Source organism: Nannospalax galili, unplaced genomic scaffold, assembly GCF_000622305.1.
Source record: "Nannospalax galili isolate Female #2095 unplaced genomic scaffold, S.galili_v1.0 scaffold43, whole genome shotgun sequence".
Classification (NCBI taxonomy): domain Eukaryota; kingdom Metazoa; phylum Chordata; class Mammalia; order Rodentia; family Spalacidae; genus Nannospalax; species Nannospalax galili.
The window spans coordinates 8,081,245-8,105,379 of record NW_008353342.1 but is presented as its reverse complement, the minus strand read 5'-3'; the positions used below and the strand labels follow the sequence as shown (position 1 = coordinate 8,105,379).

Sequence of the window (24,135 nt, the reverse complement as noted above, 5' to 3'; positions counted from 1 at the left end):
ATGATGTTTCCTGAGCCCTGGGTGGGTGAAATGTAATACAGGAGTCCTGTCCATGGACCTGTCATCTGAAGACTCTTAATCTCTATGTTTTGGCCATTTGTGACCTTTTGTGTTCCTGTCCCTCTGTTGCATGAGAGATCTTCATTAATGAGAAATGAGAGATTCATTGGCGTCATCTTCATTACCCCAGTTCTATGCTTCATGCACCTTAGGTGTAGAGGTTGCATTGTAGATGTGTCACTTAGGCCTGGGCAATTCGTAGACAATGTCTGTGTGTGACCAGTTGTGGTACTTGGTAATTGTCACCAATTGGTGCAAAATAAACTTCTTTGATGAATGGTGACTGGGCTATTTGTTGGTAAATATAAGGATACATATTTTGTACATAGCAAGAAATTCCATTAGTCCAGGGATGTGACAAGCTTGGGGTTTTCTCTTAAGATCTGTGACCTCTCCAGTCATGTGTATTTGGGTATGTTTACAGTAACACACTTGAGTTTCCTCCCATTGAGTGGGCTTTTAGTCTAATTAGGTAGCTATTGATTGACCCCAAGTAAAAGTGCCACAACTGTACCAGTATCATATACTGTGCTGGCCATTGATGTGGTTATTTGGTCTTGAAGCTGGTATTGGACCATGGATTGATATTTTCCCTTGGCACCTTCATGTTGCTCTCCAAAGCTATGAGAGCTAGCCTTCAGGGGAAGTGGTTTCAGGTCACTTCCAGCTCTATTGCTCCAAATCCTATGTGTGAAGTATGCCCTATCTTCAGCAGTAGGGTCCTATCTTCAAGTTCTGGGAGGCCATCAAGGGCTGTAGCAATAGCCTGTGTAATTTGGGGAGTCTCTTCGACCACCCTCACCAACAACTCATGGAAGGTTTCTACTGTCTGGCACTGTTTCTTGTTCTGTGGCCTTTAGCTTTACACATGGACTCAAGTAGAGATAGTGTATGTGTGATTTGTCATTAGGTTGTTGGACACTCTGAGGGATTTCCCAGATGCTTCTCTCTCTCTCTCTCTCTCTCTCTCTCTCTCTCTCTCTCTCTCTAGCCAATTGGTGAGCTCCAGGTTCAGTGACAGGCTCCATCTCAAAAAAACTAAGGTGGAGAAGTGATTGAGAAAAATACCCAAAGTTGGCCTATGGCCTGTACGTACATATTTCTCTCCTCTCCTCTCCTCTCTCTCCTCTCTCTCCCCTCTCTCTCCTCTCTCTCCTCTCTCTCCCTTCCACCATGGTTTCCCTATCTAAACTGTCCCCATTTTCCCCATTTCTCCCTTGATAATGCCAGTCTCCTATGGTCCCATCTCTTTCAAGTACCTTCTTTTCCTTTATCCCCAAGATTCTTTGTATAACCCTCCCTCTCTCTTCCCATTTAAATAGCCATATTTTTATCTATTTCTCCCTTAAGAACACCTGTCTCCTACTGTTCTTCACTCTCAGGTTATTTCGTTCCCTTTACCTCCCTGGTTCCTTTTCATTATTCTGGTTCCTGCAGTTACATCTGGGTACATACTTACACATAAGGATTTGATGCTAGGATCTGCATATGAGAGAGAGAACATACATCATTTTTTTTTCTGAGTCTGTGTTATTTCACTTAGTATAAGTTTCTAGATCCATCCATTTACCTGCAAATTTCATTATTTCATCTTTTTTTAACTGCTGAATAGAATTCCATTGTGTAAATATACCACATTTTTGTTAACCACTCGTCAGTTGAGGGGCACTTAGGTTGCTTCCATCTCTTAGCTATTGTGAAAAGAGCAGCAACAAACATGGCTGTATAGGTGTCTCTATAATAGAATGAGTCCTTTGGGCATATGCCAAGGAGTGGTATAACCGGCTCATATGGTAGGTTCATTTGTAGTTTTTTAAGAGTTCTCCACACTGCTTTCCATAGAGGTTGCACAAGTTTGCAGCCCCACCAGCAGTGGATGAGTGTTCCCCTTTCCCCACATCCTCTTCAGCATTTGGTATCATTTGATCTCTTGGTATTAGCCAGTCTGACTGAGGGAAGATGAAATCTTAGTGTGATTTTTAATTTGCTTTACCCTAATTACTAACGATGTTGAACACCTTTTAAGATGTTTCTTAGCCATCTATTTCTTCTTTTGAGAACTCTCTGTTCAGATCCTTAGCCCATCTTTTAATTGGGTTACTTGCTTTCTTGATTCTTTGTATTTTGAGTTTTTTATATATTCTGGATGTTAAACCTCAGTCATAGGTGTCACTGATAAAGATTTTCTCCCCCTCTGTGAGTTTTCTCTTCATTTCCTTGGTTCTTTTGCTGAAACGAAGCTCTTTAGTTTAATACAGTCCCACTTGTTGATTCTTGACCTTAATTCCTAAGCTATTGATGTTTGATTTAGAAAGTCCTCAGGTTTCACATTGAGGTCTTTGATCCATTTGGAGTTGACTTTTGTGCAAGGTGAAAGATAAGGCTCTCATTTCATTCTTCTACAGGTGGAGATCCAGTTTTGCTGGTACCATTTTCTGAAGATGCTGTCTTTCCTCCAGTGAATGTTCTTGGCCCCTTTGTCAAATATCAGGTGGCTGAAATTGCATGTATTCATGTTTGGGTCTTCAATTATGTTCCATTGATATATGGGTCTATTTTTGTTCCAGTACCATGCTATTTTTATGACTATAGCTCTGTAATATAGTTTGAAGTCTGGTATAGTAATCCCCCAGCATTGCTCTTTGTGCTCAGGTTTGCTTTGGCTATCAGAGGTCTTTTTTGCTTCCATATGCATTTTAGGATGTTTTTTCTAATTCTGTGAAGAATATCATGGGGATTTTGATTGACATTGCATTGAATCTAAATGGCTTTTGGTAGAATGGCCATTTTCACAGTATTAATTCTTCCAATCCATGATGAGCATGGTAGGTCCTTCCATCTTCTGGTGTCTTCCTCAACCTCTCTCTCTCTTTTTTTTTTTTTTTTTTTTTTTTTTGGTCTTTTTGAGACAGGGTCTCCCTATAGCCCCAGCTGTCCTGGATCTCACTATGTAGACCAGGCTGGCCTTGAACTCACAAAGATCCATCTGCCTCTGCCTCCCAAGTGCTGGGATTAAAGGTGTGGGCCACCTCAGTCTCTTTTTTTAAAATTCAAATTTTTCATTATAGAGGTCTTTAATGTCTTTCGTCAGGTTTAATCCGAGATAATTTATTTTATTTTATTTTTTGAGGTTATTGTGAATGGGAGGATTTCCTTGTACTCTTTCTCCAACTGCTTGTTATTGGTGTATAAAAAGGCTACTGATTTTTGTACATTAATTTTATAACCTGCCACTTTACTGAATGTGTCAATCATTTCTAGAAGTTTTCTGGTATAATTTTTTGGCATCTCTTAGATATCATCTGCAAAACTAAAAGGATAATTTGATCTCTTCTTTTCCAATTATTACTCCTTTAATTTCCTGCTCTTGTCTTATTGCTCTTGTAAGAGTTTCAAGCACTATGTTAAAAAGGAGTGGAGATAGTGGACAGCCTTGTCTGGTTCCTGATTTTAATGGGAATGCTTCCAGTTTTTCTCCATTTAGAATGATGTTGCCTGTGAGTTTGTTGTGTATAGCTTTAATTATGTTGAGGTATGTTTCCTCCAGTTCAATTCCCTCTAGGTCTTTGAACATAAATGCATGTTGAATTTTGTCAAAGGCTTTCTCTGCATCTATTGAGCTATCCATGTTTCCATTGTTGAGTCCATTTATGTGATTTATGATATTTATTGACTTGTGTATATTGAATCATCCCTTCATTTCTGAAATAAAGTCTACTTGATCATAGGAGCATGATCTTTTTGATATGTGCCTCTATGTGGTTTGTAAGTATTTTGTTGAGAATTTTTGCATCTATGTTCATTAAGAATATGTGTCTGTAGTTTTCTTTTTTGGTTGTATCTTTACCTGGTTTTGGTATCAGAGTGATGCTGGCTTTATAGAAGGAATTTGGAAATTCTTCCTCTGTTTCTGTCTTTCTGAATAAATTAAGTAGTATTGGATATAGTTTAAATGTCTGGTAGTGCCCGTCCTTGAGGGTGAAATAGGTTTCTTGAAAACAACAAAAAGATGGAATTTTTTTCTTAATTTGTTCAACTAGCCTGTGTCTTTTTGACTCAGGAGTTCAGTCCATTGATATTTAAAGTTGTTATTGAAAGATATGTATTGATTCCAGTCATTTTTTTTCTTTATTTTTTATTTTATGTGTATGAGTGTATTGTCTGCATGTATGTGAGTGGACCCGTGTCATGCAATGCCACAGAGGTCAGAAGAGGGCTTCAGATTCCCCTGGAACTGGAGTTAAGGACGGTTCGTAGCAGTCGGTGCTTTTAACTGCTGAGCCATCTCTCCAGCCCCAGTCATTTTAATTTCTGTTTGCATACTTGGTCTAACTGCATTTCCGTAGGTGTATCTTCATTTAGTTTCTTCCTCTTACCCCTTGTGTATGGTCGTTCTTTTCTTCAGCTCTTTGTATTGCTTCAAGAACTCTCTGAAGGGCTGGTCTTGTGGACATGAATTCTTTCAGCCTGTTTACGTCGTGGAAGATTTTTCTTTCCCCTTTAAGTATAATAGACATCTTTGCTGGATAAAGTATTCTGGGTTGGCATCTGTGGTCATTTAGAACTGGTAATAATTTGGTCCAGGCTCTCTGGCTTTCATAGTTTGAAAAGTCAGCTGTAACTCTGATGGGTTTTCCTTTTTATTTGTTCTGTACGTTTAGTGTTTTACTATGAAATGCCATGGGGAGTTTCTTTTCTGGTCCTGTCTGTTTGGTGTTCTGTATGCTTCTTGTATTTGTATGGGCATGTCTTTCTTTAATTTTGGGAAATTTTCTTCTACAGTCATGCTGACGATCTGGTCCATACCATTACCCTGAGATTCTTCTTCCTCTATACCCATGATGTGTAAATTTTGTCTTTTCGTAGTGTCCCACATTTCCTGCATATTTCATTCCTGTGATTTCTTCAGTTTTTCATGATCTTTGCTTGAATGGACCAATTCATCACCTTTATTATCCAATCTTATATTCTGTTTTCCATTTCATTCATTCTATTGGTGAGGCTTTCTCCTGTTGTTTCTAATTGGCTTACTGAGTGTTTCACTTCCTTCTTCATTTCAGCCTGAGTTTTCTTCAATAGTTCTTTTTTATGAATTCAGTCAGAAGTTTATTCCTATCTTCTTTTAGGTCTTTGATTTGTGTGCTCTTTAAATTCATTAAATTCTTTGATCATGTTATAATTGTTGTTTTAAATTCTGTGTCCTGGGTTATCTCTAGGGGGTTCTCATTGTAGAACTCTTCTATAGGACTGTTGGTGTTTGATGGGGACATATTATTTGAGTTTTCATGTTTATTACTTTTTTATTGTGACTCTGGCTTGTGAATTTCTGTTTTGTTTCTGATTCTGGTGTGAGACTCAAGCCTTCCTTTGTTGAGTTTAAGTCTGATTTTGTTTGTGTACTTAATGTGCCTTTGTTATTTTCCTATTGGATATGAAAAGCTGGTTAGTCTCGGCTTCCGGTTCTCTATGGATTTTATATTAGAGGGACCAGATGGCTCTAGTCTAGCTACTCAGGAGTTCCCAAAGAGGCCCAAGTCAGATGAAGATCAGCTTAGGCTTCCTCCTAAGTTCTGGGCCCCTCTAGTTAGCAGGTACATTACAATTTGGGAAGCCTGCTATGCTAGGTGGAGGTTGAATTCAGGTGACCTCAAGCAGTTTGCAAATGTCTGGGCGTCTACTAGAAGACAGAGAAGTCTAATGCTGCAGCAGTGGGAAGGGCTCTAGTTGGTCCTAATCTAGGGGGATGGACAAGTCACAATTTGGAAACCTAACAGCCTCATAGAGTTAAGATGGTAGTCCAGAATTCTGGGGTGCTGAGAACAAAGGTGGGCCTGCATCCAAGGCTAGAAGAACGGGGTGTGGGGTCCGGGAGATTGTAGTTGCTCAGGTTGTGGGGGTATCAAGGAGTCTTGGGTGGGATTGGACTTACCAGGGAAGAAAGATGGTCTCAGGTGTGCAAAGCCAGGTTGTGGAGGGGTGGGGGCAGCCTCTAGAGGCGCTAAGAAACTAGACTCATGTACTGAACTGGTCTGGGTGCAGGTGATCAGGAGGCAGTGGGTGAATCTGGACTAATAGGGTAGTTCAGAGATCTGGGTTGCTAAGAACAGAAGCAGGCCTGTGTCCAAGGCTAGAAGAACAGGACGTGTTGTTAGACCAAATTTTTATGTCAGAATCTGTTGGAGGGGGTAGATATTGCATACGTGGAGAAAAATCTAAGGATTTTTAAAGCTGGCCAACCACTGAAATAGCTTTTAATCTTTTTTAAATATCTTAAACAACTTCAGTGTAATTACTACAAGAAAATGTTTAATGCCATCCCAAGATAGCCTTAAGGAAAGCGTTGATTGATAAACATGAAATGCCTTAATAAAATTGATTTTTAAGCCATACCCTCATGTCCTTTCCACACCCTGGCACAGTCCTGAGGCTCCTGCTCTGACCTATCAGCTGCTTAAAAAGCACTGCAATCATACACCCAAAGTATTAAGCTCTCTCTCTCGCTCTCTCTTTCTCTCTTTCTCTCTCTCTCTCTCTCTCTCTCTCTCTCTCTCTCTCTCTCTCATCTCTGTCTCCCTCTCCCCCTGCCCGAGGGGAAATTATGTTTTTAGCATTGTTTATGCATTTCTCAGTCTGCTGCAGATTTTCCATTTCACAGCAAAGGAAACCTGCAGGTGGGAAGCAGATGTGAACACACTGAGCTCTCATTTGGGCTTTAATTCAGGAAGTTGGGATCCCAAGGGTTTTGCTGGAGGCTGGCAGGTCAGGCAGGCCAATCTATGATTGACAAGGATTTGTTTTGGGATTGTAAAAGTAACACCTGTCAACATAGTGCCAGACAAGTGGGAAAGTTGTTTGCATGGTTTAACTTTTTCTGATCAAGAGTTATCTAGAGAGATGTCTACTAATCTTGTTTCCCAAACATTTGACAATCATTCAGTTGGCAGTCATCAGTGTGCCCTTAACAAAGGAACACTTCCATTTATAACTTCACATGCTGAAATTTAAGCAGACTAACTAGGAAATTTTTAATTAATGTGGATGGATTTTCTGTGGTCATTTTTGTATGTAGAGAAATGGGTACAGTAGATTCTCACTTTAATCTTAATACATAAGACTAAGATGCCACCTTCCTTGTGTGTGTCTGCCAAGTAGCAAGCAGTGTGCCACAGGTCTGTGGTTCCTGTGAAGAAGGTGAAGCCTAGGAGTGGTGGTAACTTAGCGTGGAAGAACACAGCTATTACTGTGTGACCTAGTGCTCTGTCCTGTTGGTGGTTCTGGTAACAGCTCTTGCAAAAATGTTTCCTTTGTGGTCTGATCTCAGATAAAGGGGTGATGCTGCTTGGAGGAATTTTGAACCTTGTGTAACTGTCATTATCTTGTTTCCTAGCATCCTCCAGGCCAAACAGCGAGGAAATACAGCTCCTGCTCCACCATCTTCCTAGATGACAGCACAGTCAGTCAGCCGAACCTCAAGTACACTATCAAATGGTGGGTGTGCAGACTTTTCCTTAACCTCACCAAGGCTGGTTGGTTGTGGGACCCGGGAATAATAAGGCAGGGGTCACTGACAGTTGGGGGATTCTTTTATAAAAACTGGCTTTGGTAGTTAAGATGTGGGATATTGTGAATATTTGTGTATATTTCTACTTATATATAGATAAAGCTTTTTATTTTAAATAAAAACCTAGTGAGTGTATGTGTGTACACATACTTTTGCCTTTTTGCTTTTGACTGAAGCCGTCTTCAGGCAGTGCTGATGGTATTTTGACTTGAAAATGAAATGACAGCCCCCCAACCCCAGTCCCAGGTCGGGACTCAGGCTGTACCTGCCTAGAATGAGAAGGTCTGACCTTGACCCTCTTGGTGGCTGAGAGAAGGGATTTAAACAGGACCCTACCTCATGGAGAGAATCCTTGTTTTAAAATGGACTGGAGAGTCTTTGGGTCACATCCTTTTCCTTGTGAGATTCATTTTCCTCATTTGAGGAGGCAAAGAGCACTGGTTTTCCCTATACTGTCCCCGTCAGTGCAGTGACAACAGCCACCTGTGGCAAAGGTCTCAGAGGACTTGGGGCCTAGAAGTCAGCAACTCAACTGAAAATCTGGGACATTTTAATCTCTGCGCCTGTCTAAGAAAGCACACATCTAATAACAACCTGTATTAACACATGGAGTAAGTGCTGAAATTCCTACATTTGAAATGTTCTGTTTTCGTGACCAAATTTTCTGACCTAGAAGCACTGTTCAGGGTTATATGTGCCAGGCACTGCTTTGGTCAGGCAATGAGGACTGCAACCAGCTTCTGCAGTCGGCGTCCAGTCCAGTGGAAGGGCAAAGCCAATACTGCTTGGGTGTGGATGCTTGTTTACATAGGGTATCTTTCTCTTTTATGCCAATGGTGGTGATGACCAGTGGGCATAAACCTAGATGGTCTCCATGGAAGCTGGGAAGAGACACACCATAGAGCGTAGTGCAGTTATCTGGGTGACCTCACCTGAGCCACTCACTCCCGTGGAATAAAGCTCACTGCTGGGGAATGGGCAGTATAGAAGAGCCTGTGGGAGGTGTTTTCTAGACAAGTTACTAGGGTTTGTGGAAAGAAGTGGAAAAGCTTAAGGATCTTTGGTACCTCATCAAGGTCTGAAGAGCCGAGAGTGAAAACTGTCAGCTTCCTTTAAACCCCAGATCTTCTTACTAGTAGCAGGACAGAACAGAGGATGATGGAGTTGCATCCAGGGGTAGTAGAAGCTCTTCAGATTGATCAGTGGATCAAAGTCAGTTCTCCATCTTCACGCTTAGGTGATTTAACATTGCCACTGGTTCTGACAGACACTAGGAACCAGGTGGGAAAATGGGATGACAAACCTGAGAGATGTAGTCACCTGGGAGCCTAAGAACATCCTATGCTGTGATGCCTCCCATACCGTCCTGGCTAATCCCACCTAGGGTATGGCCTGCAAACCTGGACTTTGAAGCTACTGTAGGAGAGTCTTGAAGGCAGCCAGGGGTCAGGACATCAGATATATGGGACAGCTGTCCTCTCTCCCCCACCAGCTGCATCTGAACCAGACATTTTCTCTGCACCACCTAAACTTGAAATTCCTTCATTTGGTAGTTCTATTGCTTTTAAAAGGTGCCCATTCTTTGAAATGGATGTCTAGGAGCTGGATAGGCTAGGTCATCAGAATCTTTATCAGGTGCCATTAATTCTTGCTTGTCTGTGATAAAGAAACTGAAGTGTGAAAAACTCTAGGTAGTAGCTGGCCTGTTAAGCCCTCCAGCCTGAACTTCAGCACACTAAGAGAGACACGGAAGGGAAAGGAGAGGCAAAGGGGATAGGAAGACAGTGCATCCCAATGCCAGCCCCATCTGCTTTTAACTAAGTCCTGTTTCCTTTTCTGATTTGTCTGCCTCGCCTAAATCCAAGACCCTCTTATCGCCATTCTTGACATTAACTGAACCCAAAACCGTTAAGGCCAGCTCAGCATTCTTGTGAGTGTCTGAGCACCTCTGGGTAGAACATTCTTTCTCTAAACCATCTGCTGTTTCTGTGAGGGAATACTCTGAATCTAAACCACCAATTTGTAAACTTATGACATCCCTCCTGTAAATTGGAATTGCTAAAATTAACAGGCAGATTTACAAATTCTGCCAGGGGATTGGGTAACTGGACGGTTGGCTAGGGGTAGTATAGCAGCAAGGGAAGTGTAAAGGTGGGCTCTGCTAGAGGATAGATGGTGACCTGAGAGTGAGGGAAGTGGAAGTGTGAAGGTGGCACAGGTCATGCTCTCTTCCAGTGGGCATAGTCCCAACTTTGAAGACTTGGTTTCCTGTTTGGCCCTAAATGCCTAAATGTGGTGTAGAGTTTGAGTTACCAACCATCTCCATGTCTCTACCATTAGCTCCCCCTTATAAATCCTAGAGCAATTGTAAATGATGGCTAAAGAGGAACAGGAGCCCAAGGCCTCACTTCCACTGTTGTCTAGGACGGCCACTTATCATCATCAGGGGTCTTAGGGTTGCTGTTGCTTTACTAATGCAGCTCTGGTTAAGGAGTAAGGTGAGTGCAGTCTAGCAGTTACAGTTTGGCCTGCTGTCAACACAGGAATAGTCCTCTAATGCCACCTGTCCTTACCAAAAAGCACAGGGACCACTCACCACATTGTAACCACTTGATGAATGAAACACTAGTTATTCCCTTCTCAGTGTCTGAACCTGAGCTGTCTCATTTAGGTAACAGGATCTGTAACAGGGCTGTGAATATATGGAAGACACTGAAAGGCCTTTCACCCCAGTCATAGTCCCCTCATCAACTCAGATGCCTTTGTAGATATTAAGAGGAAGGAAGGCCCTGTTGTTGCCCTTCAGTCATGAGTACCTTCACACTTAGTGGAGCTCATCTGAGTCACTGGATCTGGAAGAGACATGAGGCCTCAATATAAACCTGTGCCAGGGCCTGCCCAGCTCAGTCAGTAAGTCCCAATATATACCTAGCTCCTTGGGGCCCTCAGAGCTGGCTCAGGTCTCTGCTGTCATCCCTCCAGCCATCTCCCCTGTTGGTTTCCTGAAGAGCACACTCAAATCCTGCTGTGTTTTCAGAAGCTAAGAAAATCATTTGGGGGCATTTTAAACTAAAACAAAACATAAACTAAGACAAAAGGAACAGAAAGAATTAGATAGTTGGGGCTGGAGAGATGGCTCAGCGGTTGAGAGCACTGGGTGCTTTTGCAGAGGACCTCCATGGGCATGACACAGGTTCACATACATACATGTAGGCCATATATTCGTACACACACACACAAAAAAATAACAATAAAGAATTAGTTCCCAAAACAGAGGATTTTTTTTTCAGGTGAGGAGAGGGAGTTTATAAATAATTTTATGCTAGTAGACTGACCCATGGATCGTTCCATAAGAGAGTCAGTGCCCCTTCCAGTTTTGGGGGGCTTTTATAGTCATATATGAGGAAATGCAAGCAAAATGTAAAACAACACATAGGTGACAATATAAGTAAAAACGTACATGTTATAATTAAGCAAGGTAACATATGGCCACAAAGATGTTATAGGAATGTGAAAACTTTGGAAAACAAAGAGTTGCATCCTGGGCAACGACAGGGGGCAGGGAAAGACTCCTGCTCACCTTCCTTATACCTATCTCTTGTACAAAACAGAAGAATTTTTTAAAGTTAGCCAGTCAGCATGAATAATCCTGACAACTCAATTGTGATCAAACCACCTCCTTTCCTATTCAGTAGGAGGTTTTATCCGAGTACGGAAGGTGAGTGTTGGGGCCTGAAGTGAAAAGACATTGGTAAGGAGTATGTCGATCATCCTCCTGCAAAGATACTTGCAGTGTGTAGTAGAAGCCTCCCAGCTACCAAGTAATTCTATTACAGGATGTTTTCTTACAGAAAGAGTTTAAACAGAGATTGTACAAATACCTGTGAGTCTGTTCATTATGGTGTTAATTACTGAATACTACAGACATCTTAAATAATCAGTACCAGAGAATGATTAAGAAACCATTCAGCAACCATCATAGTGGTGGACTGTAACTAGCTATTTAAAATCTTGTTCTTCGAGGCCTCACGTGTGCCAGGGAAGCACTCTGTCACTCAGTTACACTTCCAGCCACTAAAAATTTATTTATTTTTACCTGAAAACAAGAATAAAAGTTGTACTTAACAATAGGACACCATACAATCTTTCTAATACACATGTGTGATGCTTAATCTCAGGTTAAACATATTTATACCCTTGACCATTTATCATTTCTTTATGGTGAACCTTTTAAAAATCATTTCTCATAGCTTTTTAAAATGTAAAGTACATTATTACTATAATGCACCAGAATTTATATTTTATATTTTATATTTTGTTTTTATCCAAATTTATCTTAACTAAAATCAGAATTCAGTAAAAGTTCGTGTATTCAAAACAAATAAATAAATAAAATCTTGTTCTTGAGGAATATCTCATAAGGTAAGAGAAGCATTAACATGACAGGGATAAAAGCACAGGATGTCAGCCTCTTGTTCACACATTATATAAGCAGAAATGCTAACTGAGTCTCTCAAGCTAATAGTAGTTATTTAGGGGCAAAAACGTTATTGTTTTTATTTTTGTTTTTGAGACAGGGTCTTGAATTAGGAAGGCGTTATTTTAGGAAAGAAAATTTGAGGGGAAGGAAATGCTTACTAATTCATGTATTTTAAATTTTAAAATGCAGTTTTAGGGTAGTACTTACAGTACCATTTCAGGAAATGAGTCGCTGAGCTGCTAAGCAGGTCTAAGAGAAAAAAAAATACAATCATTGTTGGTGTTACTCATTATTTTTCTAGTAGTTCTAAAGAAAGTACTGATCTGCTAACCCCGTAGGCAGTAAATTGGAGATTCCTGAATAAGTTTAATTTGTACCACTTTTCTATAGTATCCACACTTTACAAGTAAGGAAAGCTTAATATTTGATAGAAAAGTGGTTGCTTCACGGTCTCCCTCAACATGCACTATTGTCTCCAAAAAACCATCTCACAATTCCAGGGAGTGAGCTTATGTGGAGGGTATTCTCATCAGCACTCTGAATGAAAGGGGCTCTCCATATGGACTGTGGGTGGGGTTTGGGGTTTTTTTTTTTTTCAGTCTTTTTGACTGTGTGGTTTTTAATCAATGTAAATGCTGATGCTCTGACTGATAGCATCTAGTGAATGAAATGGCCTGACCAGTGTGTATGGACCAGTGAACTCTTGTGTTTTATTTTACAGTGTAGCTCTTGCAATATATTATCACATCAAAAACAGGTATGTGACTGTATCGTTCTTTGCTAAAATGTGCACGTTATATTCTATTATGCTTTTCCTATCTTTCCTATCTTTGTTGTCTCAGCATGTTTTTATGGAACTTGTAAAGACGATATAATTCATCAGACCTCTCAGGTAAGTACTGAACCAGGGGCACCACGTGGTGATTTGTGATAGTATAGGCTTCTTGAGAAGGCTCAACTTCCTCTTCACTGTTTACCTTCTGTGTAATTTAATTAAACATTCTCTTTAAAAAATGTTTATAGTTTGAATTCAGTTAGAAATTTTGACATACAAAATAGAAACTTGTTTACCATAGTAGAGGCTTTTCCTCATAGAAATCTCCCTGATATCACACAGTGGTTTGGTTAATTTGAAAAGTCAGCTACAATGGGGAGTTTTTTTTAACCTACCTAAACATTTTAACATAAAACATGTAAGCTGGGGTTGTAGAGGTTAAGAGCAGCTAAGAGTGTTTGCTGTTCAATCATGAGGAACAGAGTTTAGTTCCTGACACCCATATTGGATGACTCACAAACACCTGTAATTACAGCTTCAAGGAATCCAGTGCTCTCTTTTGGCTTCTGTGGGCACCTACACATACATATGCATACTATGACAAAGATGACGCAGACTCACCCATGCATATTGAAAAAGGAGAACGGTAGGGCAGGAGAGATTGCTGAACAGTTAAAGAGTGCATAGAGCTCTTACAGAGGACCTGAGTTGGGTTCCTAGCACCCACATCAGACAGCTCACAACCACCTGTAACTCCAGCTCCAGAGAGATCCAACATCTCTAACTTCTGTGGGTACCTGCACAGACACACAGAAGCACGCGTAACGTAATTAAAAATAATAAAAATAAATTTTTAAAAAAGAAAAATACAAGCCAGGTATGGTGACAAATAATAAAAATAAATTTTTAAAAAAGAAAAATACAAGCCAGGTATGGTGGCGCATGCCTTTAATCCCACCACTTGGGAGGCAGAGGGAGGCGGATCTCTGTGAGTTCAAGGCCAGCCTCGTCTCTATAGGGAATCCAGGCCAGGGGCTACAGGGAGACCCTGTCTCAAAAAAAGAAAAAAAAAGAAAAATACATGTAATAATGCTTTCAGTTGTCAGTTTGCTTTAATTCTACTTATGATCTGGGATGTGAGGCCACATCTGTACTCCATCCTTTGCAAACGTTTTCCTGAGTAATAATGAGGAACCGTAAAGACATCTGCGGGACAAAGTATAGAATCTTCAGTTTTCACCTCAATTAAACTGTGGCAGGCTTCTGTTCAGTTATTTCCTTTTATTGGGCTTTTCCAGAGCATCCTTTTAGCTTTTATAAGAGCATCAGCCATTCTTACCACAGTTCTAGTTCGTGGTTTATGTCATGTTTATAGATACAAGAGTAACAAGTGCAAAAACTAATTTGGGAACAGGAAAGGCCACCACATGACCAGATGGGTCTCAGTAAGTCGACAGCGAGTTGTGGGAAGGTCACAGAGTACAGAGTGGATGACAGCTTCTAGCCAGCAGTGTTAGGAAAACGTAAGTCAGAAGCAGGCACCTGGACAGTGTTCTCTACAGTGAATTATTTCAGTATTATAATTGTAATTTGTGCATATCTGGACACAGTGAGAGTTTTAGATATAAGAACTTACAAAGAACTTACAAACTTTGGAACTCTTGAACTAGAATGACAATGAAAGTGCAATTTTGTCCTTTATTTTTGTGTTTAAGTTCAAACTTCTAAAACACTGAAGCCTAAGTGACATGTGATCAGTAGTCAAAACTCAGATGTGCTTTCAAACCAGTTTTCCATTAGCATCTTTAAGAGATTTCTCAGTTCTTGCTTTTGTTTTCGCTTTAGTGCTGGGGATTGAGCATGGCTACACAAATGTTAAAACATGTCTTTTCTCAGTGAGGTACACCTAGGTCCATCCTGGATTTCAGTGCCCAGAGTATGGCAAATCCCAAAGTCAGTTTAGCCATAGATGCTGATAATAGGCAATTTTATTAATTACTTCCTCAGACATCTCTTGTTATACTTTGTGCAAATTATCTCATTGAGCTTTAATAACAGTTTCTGTTGCTGCATGCAGGAATGGACTGAGCTATTTCTTAATTCAACTATTTAATTTTTACAGCGATGCTAAATTTATAAAGCAAAAATTGGGATGTTTGACGTGATAGATATATTTAGAGGCAAGTCTGTAAGCCTGGTGTTCTTAAGCTGAGTCCAGACTGGGTACACAGATTACAAATTATGTTTAACCCAAAGCACTTGTTCACAAATGTGCTTTTAAAATAAAATATATAGATAAAACTTAACTTATATTAAATCTAATGTATACCTGTCACTGAGATGAGATACTCTCTGTAGAGACCAAAACTCCAAGGCCCTGAGTAGACCAGAGCCCAGCATCTCAAGACACTGTGTAAACCAGAGACTAGCAGCCCACTGTGCTGTGTGGGACAGAGCCCAACATCTCAAGGCACTGTGTAGACCAGAGGCTAGCAGCCCAAAGTGCTATATGGACTGGAGGCCAGTAGTTCACTGTGTGGTATAGGCCAGAGAACAATAACTGCTGTGCTATACAGACAGAGGCCAGCATCTTAACGCACTGTGTAGACCAGAAACCAGCAGCTCAAAGCACTGTATAGACTAGAGACCTGCAGCCCAAGGTGCTGTGGATCACAAGGCCAACAGCCCAAAGCAGTGTGTGCTCCAGAAGCTAGCAGCCCAAGGCATTGTACATCTGAGGCCAGGAACCCAAGGCACTGTATACCTGAGACCAACAGTCCAAGGTGCTATACATACTACAGTTTACTGTGTATGTGAACAGGGCTGGCAGCCTAATCAGCTGTGTGGACCATTGCTTCAAAATACTTTTCGCAGTCCTTGTATATAGGACATGTAAAATAGACAAACATTTACCGATGGAAGTCAAAAAATTTATTTCAGTGCAAAACATACAATTTTACCGCTTATTAAAGAGAAAAGCAATTTTGCATACTGATGAGAGATGTGTTTATTTTACATAAAGAATTAAATCCTGGCTGAATATTTGATACTACAGGACAGAATTTAAAGTGCTTTTCTGAATTTACTGATTCTTCTTTAACTTTAAATGCTGAGAACCCTGTTTCACATAAATGCATAGTGTGAAATGGCAGAAATGTGTTGAGGGTCATTTCAGAAATTGTTGGAAATTCTGTTCTTATCTCATGCCAAAATTCACTGATAGTTTATGAAACTTAAATCAGCAACTCAGGCTTCATTTTTCAAGATGAGGTGTTACACCACAATATAGTCCAAACAGATGCTGATTTGATACTTTCATTGACAGTAGGAAAACATTAACATGATTAATTTTTTGTAATTAAACCATTGTTTCATGAAGACTTGTATGTACAGTAGAAACACTGCAGTTCATAGCATAGGATAGTCTTCCATCTCAGCTGCGATGTCATCAGCCCTTGTATGACATGACGATAGCATGAGAGGTGCAACGTACACATCTGCGTTCAGAACACAGACTGCAGTAGAGTAGATTCCACACAGGCTAATGCTGCTAGAGACATCTCAGATTCACCTTGCCTTTGATTTTGAATTAAGTTTTTTCATTGGACATTCAGAAATGTTTTACTATTGCCAAAATTTTCACATTCCCCAGATTCAGTATGGGACATACTCTGGGTTGTGACTCACAGTTTTAAGAAGCTGTAGTATAGATAGTGAACCTCCTCACTCTTTAACTGTTCTCTGCATTTGCCACCCTAGAGACGAGTTTCTTTCATAGGTGATTGTGCGAATCAGTACTAAGTTGTGAGCCTTAATTCCTGAGTCAGTGTGTTATAACTACTTAAGACCGATCTCTAGGACTCACCGCATGCCCCTTCTACTCAGACTGCTCTTTGCTCAGAAATAAGATATTAAAAGAAAAGGCGCTAGAGAGATGGCTCAGTGGTTAAGAGCACTGACTGCTCTTGCAGAGGACCCGGGTTCAATTCCCAGCACTCACATGGTGGCTACGAACCGTCCTTAACTCCAGTTCCAGGAGAATCCAAAGTCCTCTTCTGACCTCCACGGCATTGCAAGACACAAGTGCACTCACGTACATGCCGGCGATACACTCATACACATAAAATAAAAATAATAAATAAAATAAAAAAAAAGTCGTCTTAGATTTGGTTCATTTGAAAAGTAATAGGGAGTCATGAGAGGGGAAGTAGAGAGTGAAGGGAGGTGTGAAATAGATAAAACAAGGGCTGCAAACTAGGATAGAAAAGCAGTGAGAGTAGGGAGGAGACACAGGAAAGGGGAGAGTGGGAACAGTGAGTAGATGAGAACAAAGTAGCACATCCCTGAAGCTGTCCTGAGAAACCCATTACTTTGTATGCTAACCTAAGCAATTAAGGAAAAAGAAAAGTTAGAAAAGTAGATTCTACATTTTTGCTTGATGTAACTAATTGTTTTGGTTTCTAACCTTTATTTCTGTGAACTATTTAAACAAAAATGATTAAATACTGTTCCCAAGAAAACAACTCACTGACAAATCACTAGTAATATCTTACGTTTAGCACCGCTTCTGTCTTTTGAACTACAGTTGAATTAGAATGTGCGTATGTTTCATTTTGAATCACATTCATTCTGAAGAAAATAAATTTCCTTTTTCTGTTGCTTTCCTTTCCAGGGACCCGGATGGAAGAATGCTCTTAGATATTTTTGATGAAAACCTCCACCCTCTTTCGGTAATCTCATGTTTCCTGAGCAGTTTAGTTAACTTATCTCCTGTACTTATTATAGGGTAGCAGTCATCTGAAAACTTCTTTTTTCCTAGAAATCCGAAGTGCCACCAGATTATGACAAACACAACCCAGAGCAGAAGCAGATTTACCGGTTCGTTCGGACACTGTTCAGTGCTGCTCAGTTGACAGCTGAATGTGCCATTGTCACCCTGGTGAGTGGAGGCAGCAGGGACTCTTATCAGGTGACCCTAGGGAAACTTGTGGAAGTTTCACTGTCTTCTGGGAGAGTAGAGGAGAGATATCCCAAAAGATGTATCTCCTCTTAAAGTCGTGTGAAGGCCTGCCCACTCAGAGCTAGTTAATGCAGAAGTGCTCTGTGCAAGTGAGTTCAGTAGGCTGAGTTGGAATACTAAGTACAGGGAGCATCATCTACCAATGTCTGATTTCCTCTTGTTCACTCCCTTCTATGATTTTAATGACAAGATGCAGTGAATCATAGTATGTCCAAGGTGTGTGAAATGCCAATGAAGAACGTGATTGAAGTGTGGTGCGGTACATCCATGGCTAGATGTAGCTCTGTATAGGAAGGAGTGTGAATATTACTAGCTTTTGATTTGTTACTTTTGTATAAATATATGTCTGTAGGACATCTAGACAATAAAAAGTAAACCTGTATTTCAAGACTTCAGAAAGAGAAAAATCTCTAGGATGCTAAAACTTCATGGATTGTTTAGAGCAAAACTGTTTGGGAAGTAGGTTTTAGCAGTGGAACTCTGTCATCCCTTGCCTGTGAAGGAGCACACCTAGAGATCAGAATATGGCTCCCTAGTTCTGGGGAGACTTATCTAGCAGAATGCTCAAGGCAAGCCTAGTCCTGCATCCCTCCACACTAAACTTTGTACCCTGGGTAACTCAGCAGTAGGCCATTTGGTCATTATGTCTTCCCTTTGCTGATTTCTCCTGTCTCGCTAGCTGCCTGCATGGTAGACTTGTAGAGGTGACCTTTGGGGATTCAGAATGATCATGGGTTCTGAGGTCAGTCAGAAAAGTATGTTCAGCCTATTTCCAAAATGATTTCACTTTCTTACAAAAGTGGAGCCAGCAGCAAGGGTGATATTTTTATGTAGGGAAATAGGGTTGAAGGGAAAAGAAAGGCTAAAAAATCAGGAAATCATTAATGAGATTTTGTTAAGATTTCCTGCTGAAAAGAAAGCATTAAGAGTCATTAATGTAAATACCAAAATTTACTTAATTAATGGGTTTCACTGTGACTTTTCCAAAATCATGCCATAAAAATACCAACATTATGATTTGGTCATGTTAACTCTCCTCATCTTCTGTCTGTTCTCCCCCATTCTACTTCTCCCTGTTCCCAGACCTCTATGCCATCCACGGGCCGGTCCTAGAAGCAGCCCCTTTCTAGGGACGAGCCTCATGCCTGCCTGTGGTCCCTTTTTGCTTGATGCTCCACTTTTCAATTATTCTTTTTTTCCTGTTGCATCTTTAGATAGATGGTGACCTTTTTCCAGGGCTACAACAATCTAACCTTTTAGGGCAGAGGCAGAGAGTGTTGTTCTAATTCCAAGTTTGTTTTAGGTGTGAATATGTATTTGTCTTCTCAGTCATGTTTGAGGTTTCCTTAGTTGCCAGTCTTTGCTACGTAGTAATGTAGACAAGGGCTTTCCAGTGTTCGCAGAGCAGGTAGAACCCAGACTTCCTGATAGGAGTCTCAGTTAATGCTAGATAACTCTATTTTCTGTAGAAGCTCCAAGGCAGATAAAGCCTGTGCTACCATTTTCACTTTAGCCTGTATGTAGGGAGCCTTCAAAGGGTTTCAGATTCACTGGTATGATAAAGTATCATGAACTGAGTGGCTTTTCAAAAACAAAAATTACCTTGGTTTTGGTAGCATGTACCTAGAATCCCAGCCATTTGGGAGGCTGAGGCAGGAGGATGACTTAAGCCCTGGAGTTCTAGGCCAGCATGGGCAACATAGAAATCCTAGGAGGTGGACTTTGGGGGAGGGTGAGTACCATGCTGGAGGAGCTAAGACTTGCACATTGCTAGGGCAGTAGCTCTAATAGATCTGTCACTGAGCTACATCCCTTGTTGGCTGATGGGAAATCCTATAGCATCAATACTAAAAGTCCAAATGGAAAAGTTATAGAAAGCTTATAAACAGGAAGTTATCATTACTCCTTGAAAATAATTTGGTTTTGGCCACAAAGGTTACAGTTCAATAGAGCATTGTTGAGTGCTGAGAGTTTGGATAATTATTATGCCCAAAATAGTATGCAATAACATCTAAATTAGGATATAATTGGGAATGGAATGGCGCTGCCAACTCTTGTCTGCCTCTGTCTCTAACGCTCTACCTCCCTCCCTTTCTCCTGCCCTACCTCCCTCCCTCCCTCCCTCCTTCTCTCTCTCTCTCTCTCTCTCTCTCTCTCTCTCTCTCTCTCTCTTAAGACAGGGTCTCCCTGTAGCCCCTGGAACTCACTGTATAAGACCAGGCTGGCCTCATCTTCCAGAGATCCACCTACCTTTGCCTCCTGAGTGCTGGGATTAAAGGCATGAGCCATTGTACCCGGCGTGTAGCTTTGGCATATAGCTTTATCTTGATCTGCACTATATCTTGCACTCTTGAACTGTATTGGAGCTATCTCTGATTGACGAAAACAGCTGCTAAGATGGCAGAATTAATACCCTAAAAGAAGTTGTATCTTATTTTAATTCAGACCATATAGCTGACCTCACAAAATCAGATTGGAATAATTTCCCCATTGTTGTTATTTTGTTTATATTTGTCCTTCATTTGGTGAGCTAACATATCATTCCCCCTCCTAAAATGCCTTTGAGAACTTTCTCTTTTTTGCAGTCAACTGAGTACTTTGTAGTCCCATAGTTGTCACTAATGTGGCTGTCTAGATTCCTTAGGGCAGTCTCCATGAGTGTAATGTGAGAATTTAATTGAACAGTGTCCTATTAGCACTGCCTAGAGGTACTGTCCAGGAAAACCAATTATATGTTATTTTACTTGGTGGAAAATTAAAGTACGCTAATGGGACTTCACCAAGGAACGTGGCTTCGTTGGCAAGTTCTGCTCAGTCACAGCTAGGAGGGGGGAGCTTCCTGTGAATGTCTTTTCTCCAGCATAACAACCATTTTCCTTACATGTAACATGTGACTTCTCCTTCCTTCAGTAAGCCCTCAGAAGATACCACATATCATACATCACTGTTTTTATTTTTCAAACACCATCTAGTATGATATTAGTACCCATCAACCAAATTAATTTTAAGTCAAAAGAAAATATTATAGCTATCTCTACCTGAGCTGGTGTAAATAATTTCATTGCAAAGGTTTGCCTAGCTCACATGCATAAGAAGCTGTCCTTGGGATGTCAGAAGATGTTATGTCCCAACCTCCAGTTTCTATTAACTGAGAGTTTGGGAGGGTTAGTTAGGCCCAGTCTGTTTTCTGCTTTCAGTATAGTTTCACAATATGACTGTTAATCCTGTGGAGAATGGAAACGGTCTGTTATCAACTTTTGTAAAAATGCAGTCTGGGGACCTCATGATGCCCAGCAGAAAGTCCTTTTGTCCACCACAAAAATCATGATTAAAACACTACCTCACTGGTTATGCTCAAATATAGTGTGATAAATGCCACTGAAAACTAGACCGTCTGAAGACTGTTACTAAGCTCGGTTGAATGACCTTGGTTTGTACAGTCACCCCAGGCTGACTTAATTCTTGGAGCCATCCACAAAGATTCAAATAGTTGAGTGACTTGTGGGCCTTGCTGACTTCTTAGGCCTTGCTGGACAGTCTCTGATTCTTAGAGTTAACGCAACAGAGTGGACTCTTGCCACTTTGAGCCACCCTCTAAACTCATTGCTTCAGCGCTGTCCGTCTTTGTCAGTTCTTTCCTGAATACCATAGTTTGTGGTCATTTTCCCCATTAGTTTCTTCAGCCTAAGTAGATGTGGTACTTGGTTGGCTCCTATGGCATAGAGGGTCTGCTAGGGAGGCACTTGGGAGCATCACTCTGTCCTGTCTTTGAGCAAGGTGCCACACACAGTGGGAATGTGTGAAGGCCTCTCTCAGGAGCTTGGGGTTTGCTGTAGGGAGAGACAGGGAGAAGGCTTAAATTGTATACAACAGTCCTCTCCCCCTAGATTAATTTTACTACCTCAGTAAACCTGGGACCTCTTATTTATTTGCTCTTTTTTGGAATCTAAAATGCTAGTTCTCAGTAGGTGATTTCTATACTCAGGAAGTGGTAAAGAGGGTCACAGAGTTTGACCTGGGCTACAAAGAAAGTTTCAGGTTAGTATGGCTGCATGATGAAACCCCATTGCAAAGAAGAAAGATGTTAATTCCTTTTCTTACTGTTTTTTCTTTGTCTTCTGGTACATCCTGAGCAGCATATGGTGTCTAAGAGTAGCCATAAGAATCTACAGGAGGGGCTGGAGAGATAGCTCAGCGGTTAAGAGCACTGACTGCTCTTACAGAGGACCCGGGTTTGATTCCCAATATCCATATGGCAGCTATGAATCATCCTTAACTCCAGTTCCAGGGGAATCTGAAGCCCTCTTCTGACCTCCATGGCATTGCACGACACGGGTGCACTCACATACATACAGGCACTGCACTCATACACACAAAATAAAAATAATAAAATACTTTTTAAAAAAGAATGTACATGAAACAAAACAAGGCCAAAAAAAAAAAAGAATCTACATCAAGATCTTAAAAATAATGACTCACTGAAAACAGAACAGTGGTCTTTAGGATCAGAGCAGCTGTTAATTCTGTATTCTTTCATTGGTATGGAACGTCCATCAGCAAAGCTTACTTCAGTGGGAGGAGCAGAGCCCTGACCTCTCAGCGCCTTTGGGTGGAACAGAATCTCCCACTGCATCTGGCTGAGGAGCAGGAGAGGCTATGGACAAACTGACCCTGGCATCTTATGTGACTAATGGAGGATTTCCTCAAATGGCCAGGGTTCTGCTTCCAAGAGGAAGCTGTTTCTTCCTTTTCTACCCTCACTGTCTACCAGGGTCTACTCTTGGTGCTTCCCTGTCACTTGCCGCCCACACCGTCCACCTGAGCTCCTTTACCTTTGTTGGTCACTGTGAGAGATACCAATTCCATTTCCTTCTCAAGCACTTGGAAGCAGGTGGCTCAGCCCTGAGTTATACACACAAGGATAAGCTCAGCAGAGAGAAGGTACCAGATCTACTTATCCCTCTCCTTGATTCCCCTTCATCTTGTCTCCAGCTCAAACCTGGGCAGGGGCTTCACAACTTCACATCTCTGTTCTATCTCCTTTGATCTCTGCATGTACACCACTGAGACATCTTAGACAAAGAACATCCAGTTAGACCTGCAGTCACCTTGCACAGTCTCTTTTCTGCGGTGCCTCCTGTTTCCAAGGAATGCACTTAGCCAGCTGAATGTGCTGAAAGCCTGAGGACCCCAAGGTGGCTGCCTTTGGTGGCCTGGAGGTCATCTCCTAAAAGTGTCTGGACTCTTATCTAGATGGCCCCTGCTGTCATATACCCACTTACAGCACTGACCTGTCCATCCTGCTTCATAATTTTTCAGTGGCCACTCCCATGTTACTGGTGCCATGCTGTGTGGCTGCTGTGGGAGAAAGCCTGGTGGCTCCCCGCAGCACTTAAACAGAATTCCTGTAGGATCCAGCAGTTCCATTCAAGCACGTGAAAAAGGATCAAAACATGGGCATACCCAGATATTTGGTGGGGTTTTTTTTTTGTTGTTGTTGTTGTTGTTGTTTTTTTTTTTTTTTTTTTTTTTGATGTAAGGGAGAAATATTTTTTTTAATTTATTTAATAACCACATAATTAGTAGAAGCATTTCATTACAACAGCATTGACATAGTTAATAACAGTTTCCAGAGCAAAAATGCATCTCTTTAAAATTGGCTGTAATTTTTAGGTTCACGGTGTTGAATTAATACAGTTATACATTATTGTACTTGGTATAAACCCTCTAAGACATAAAATTGAATTAAAGTTTTAACATTTAAAAAAGATGTCCATTTCATTTTAGGATATACTGTTTCATACAGAAAAACTCATTTTTTAAAAAATTATTTAATAACCACATACTTAGAAGAACCATTTCATTACAACAGAATTGACATATTCAATAACAATTTTCTGAGCCAAGATGCATCTCTTTCAAAATTGGCTGTAATTTTTAGGTTTACAGTTGAATTATTACAGTTATACAATATTGTACTCAGTATAATCCCTATAAGACATAAAATTAAGTGAGGTTTTAACCCTTGTAAAAGATCTCCATTTCATTAAAATGCAGTTTCATACAGAAAAGTTCATTTTTAATGCAATTGACATTAAGATGTTTGCAAGTGCTATTCTAATCTCTATATGTGATTATTACTAGTCACAGTCAGTTACTCTCTGAGCTCCTTGGCATCTGAGCATGGATATAAAGTCATCAGGTAGATTTCAATGGTAATGTTTTTCACATCTACTGAT

The 24,135-nt window shown here is 40.7% G+C and overlaps 1 protein-coding gene across 1 annotated transcript in view; it reads left to right on the top strand.

Annotated features, from left to right (window-relative positions):
- The window catches only part of Ccny (cyclin Y), a 185,200-nt gene that overhangs the window by 137,972 nt on the left and 23,093 nt on the right, over window positions 1-24,135 (top strand). Inside the window, exons 4-7 of the mRNA XM_008850569.2 lie at window positions 7,448-7,548; window positions 12,823-12,858; window positions 17,549-17,606; window positions 17,696-17,815. Coding sequence (XP_008848791.1) covers window positions 7,448-7,548; window positions 12,823-12,858; window positions 17,549-17,606; window positions 17,696-17,815 — 315 coding nt within the window. The remainder of the gene's footprint in view (window positions 1-7,447; window positions 7,549-12,822; window positions 12,859-17,548; window positions 17,607-17,695; window positions 17,816-24,135) is intronic.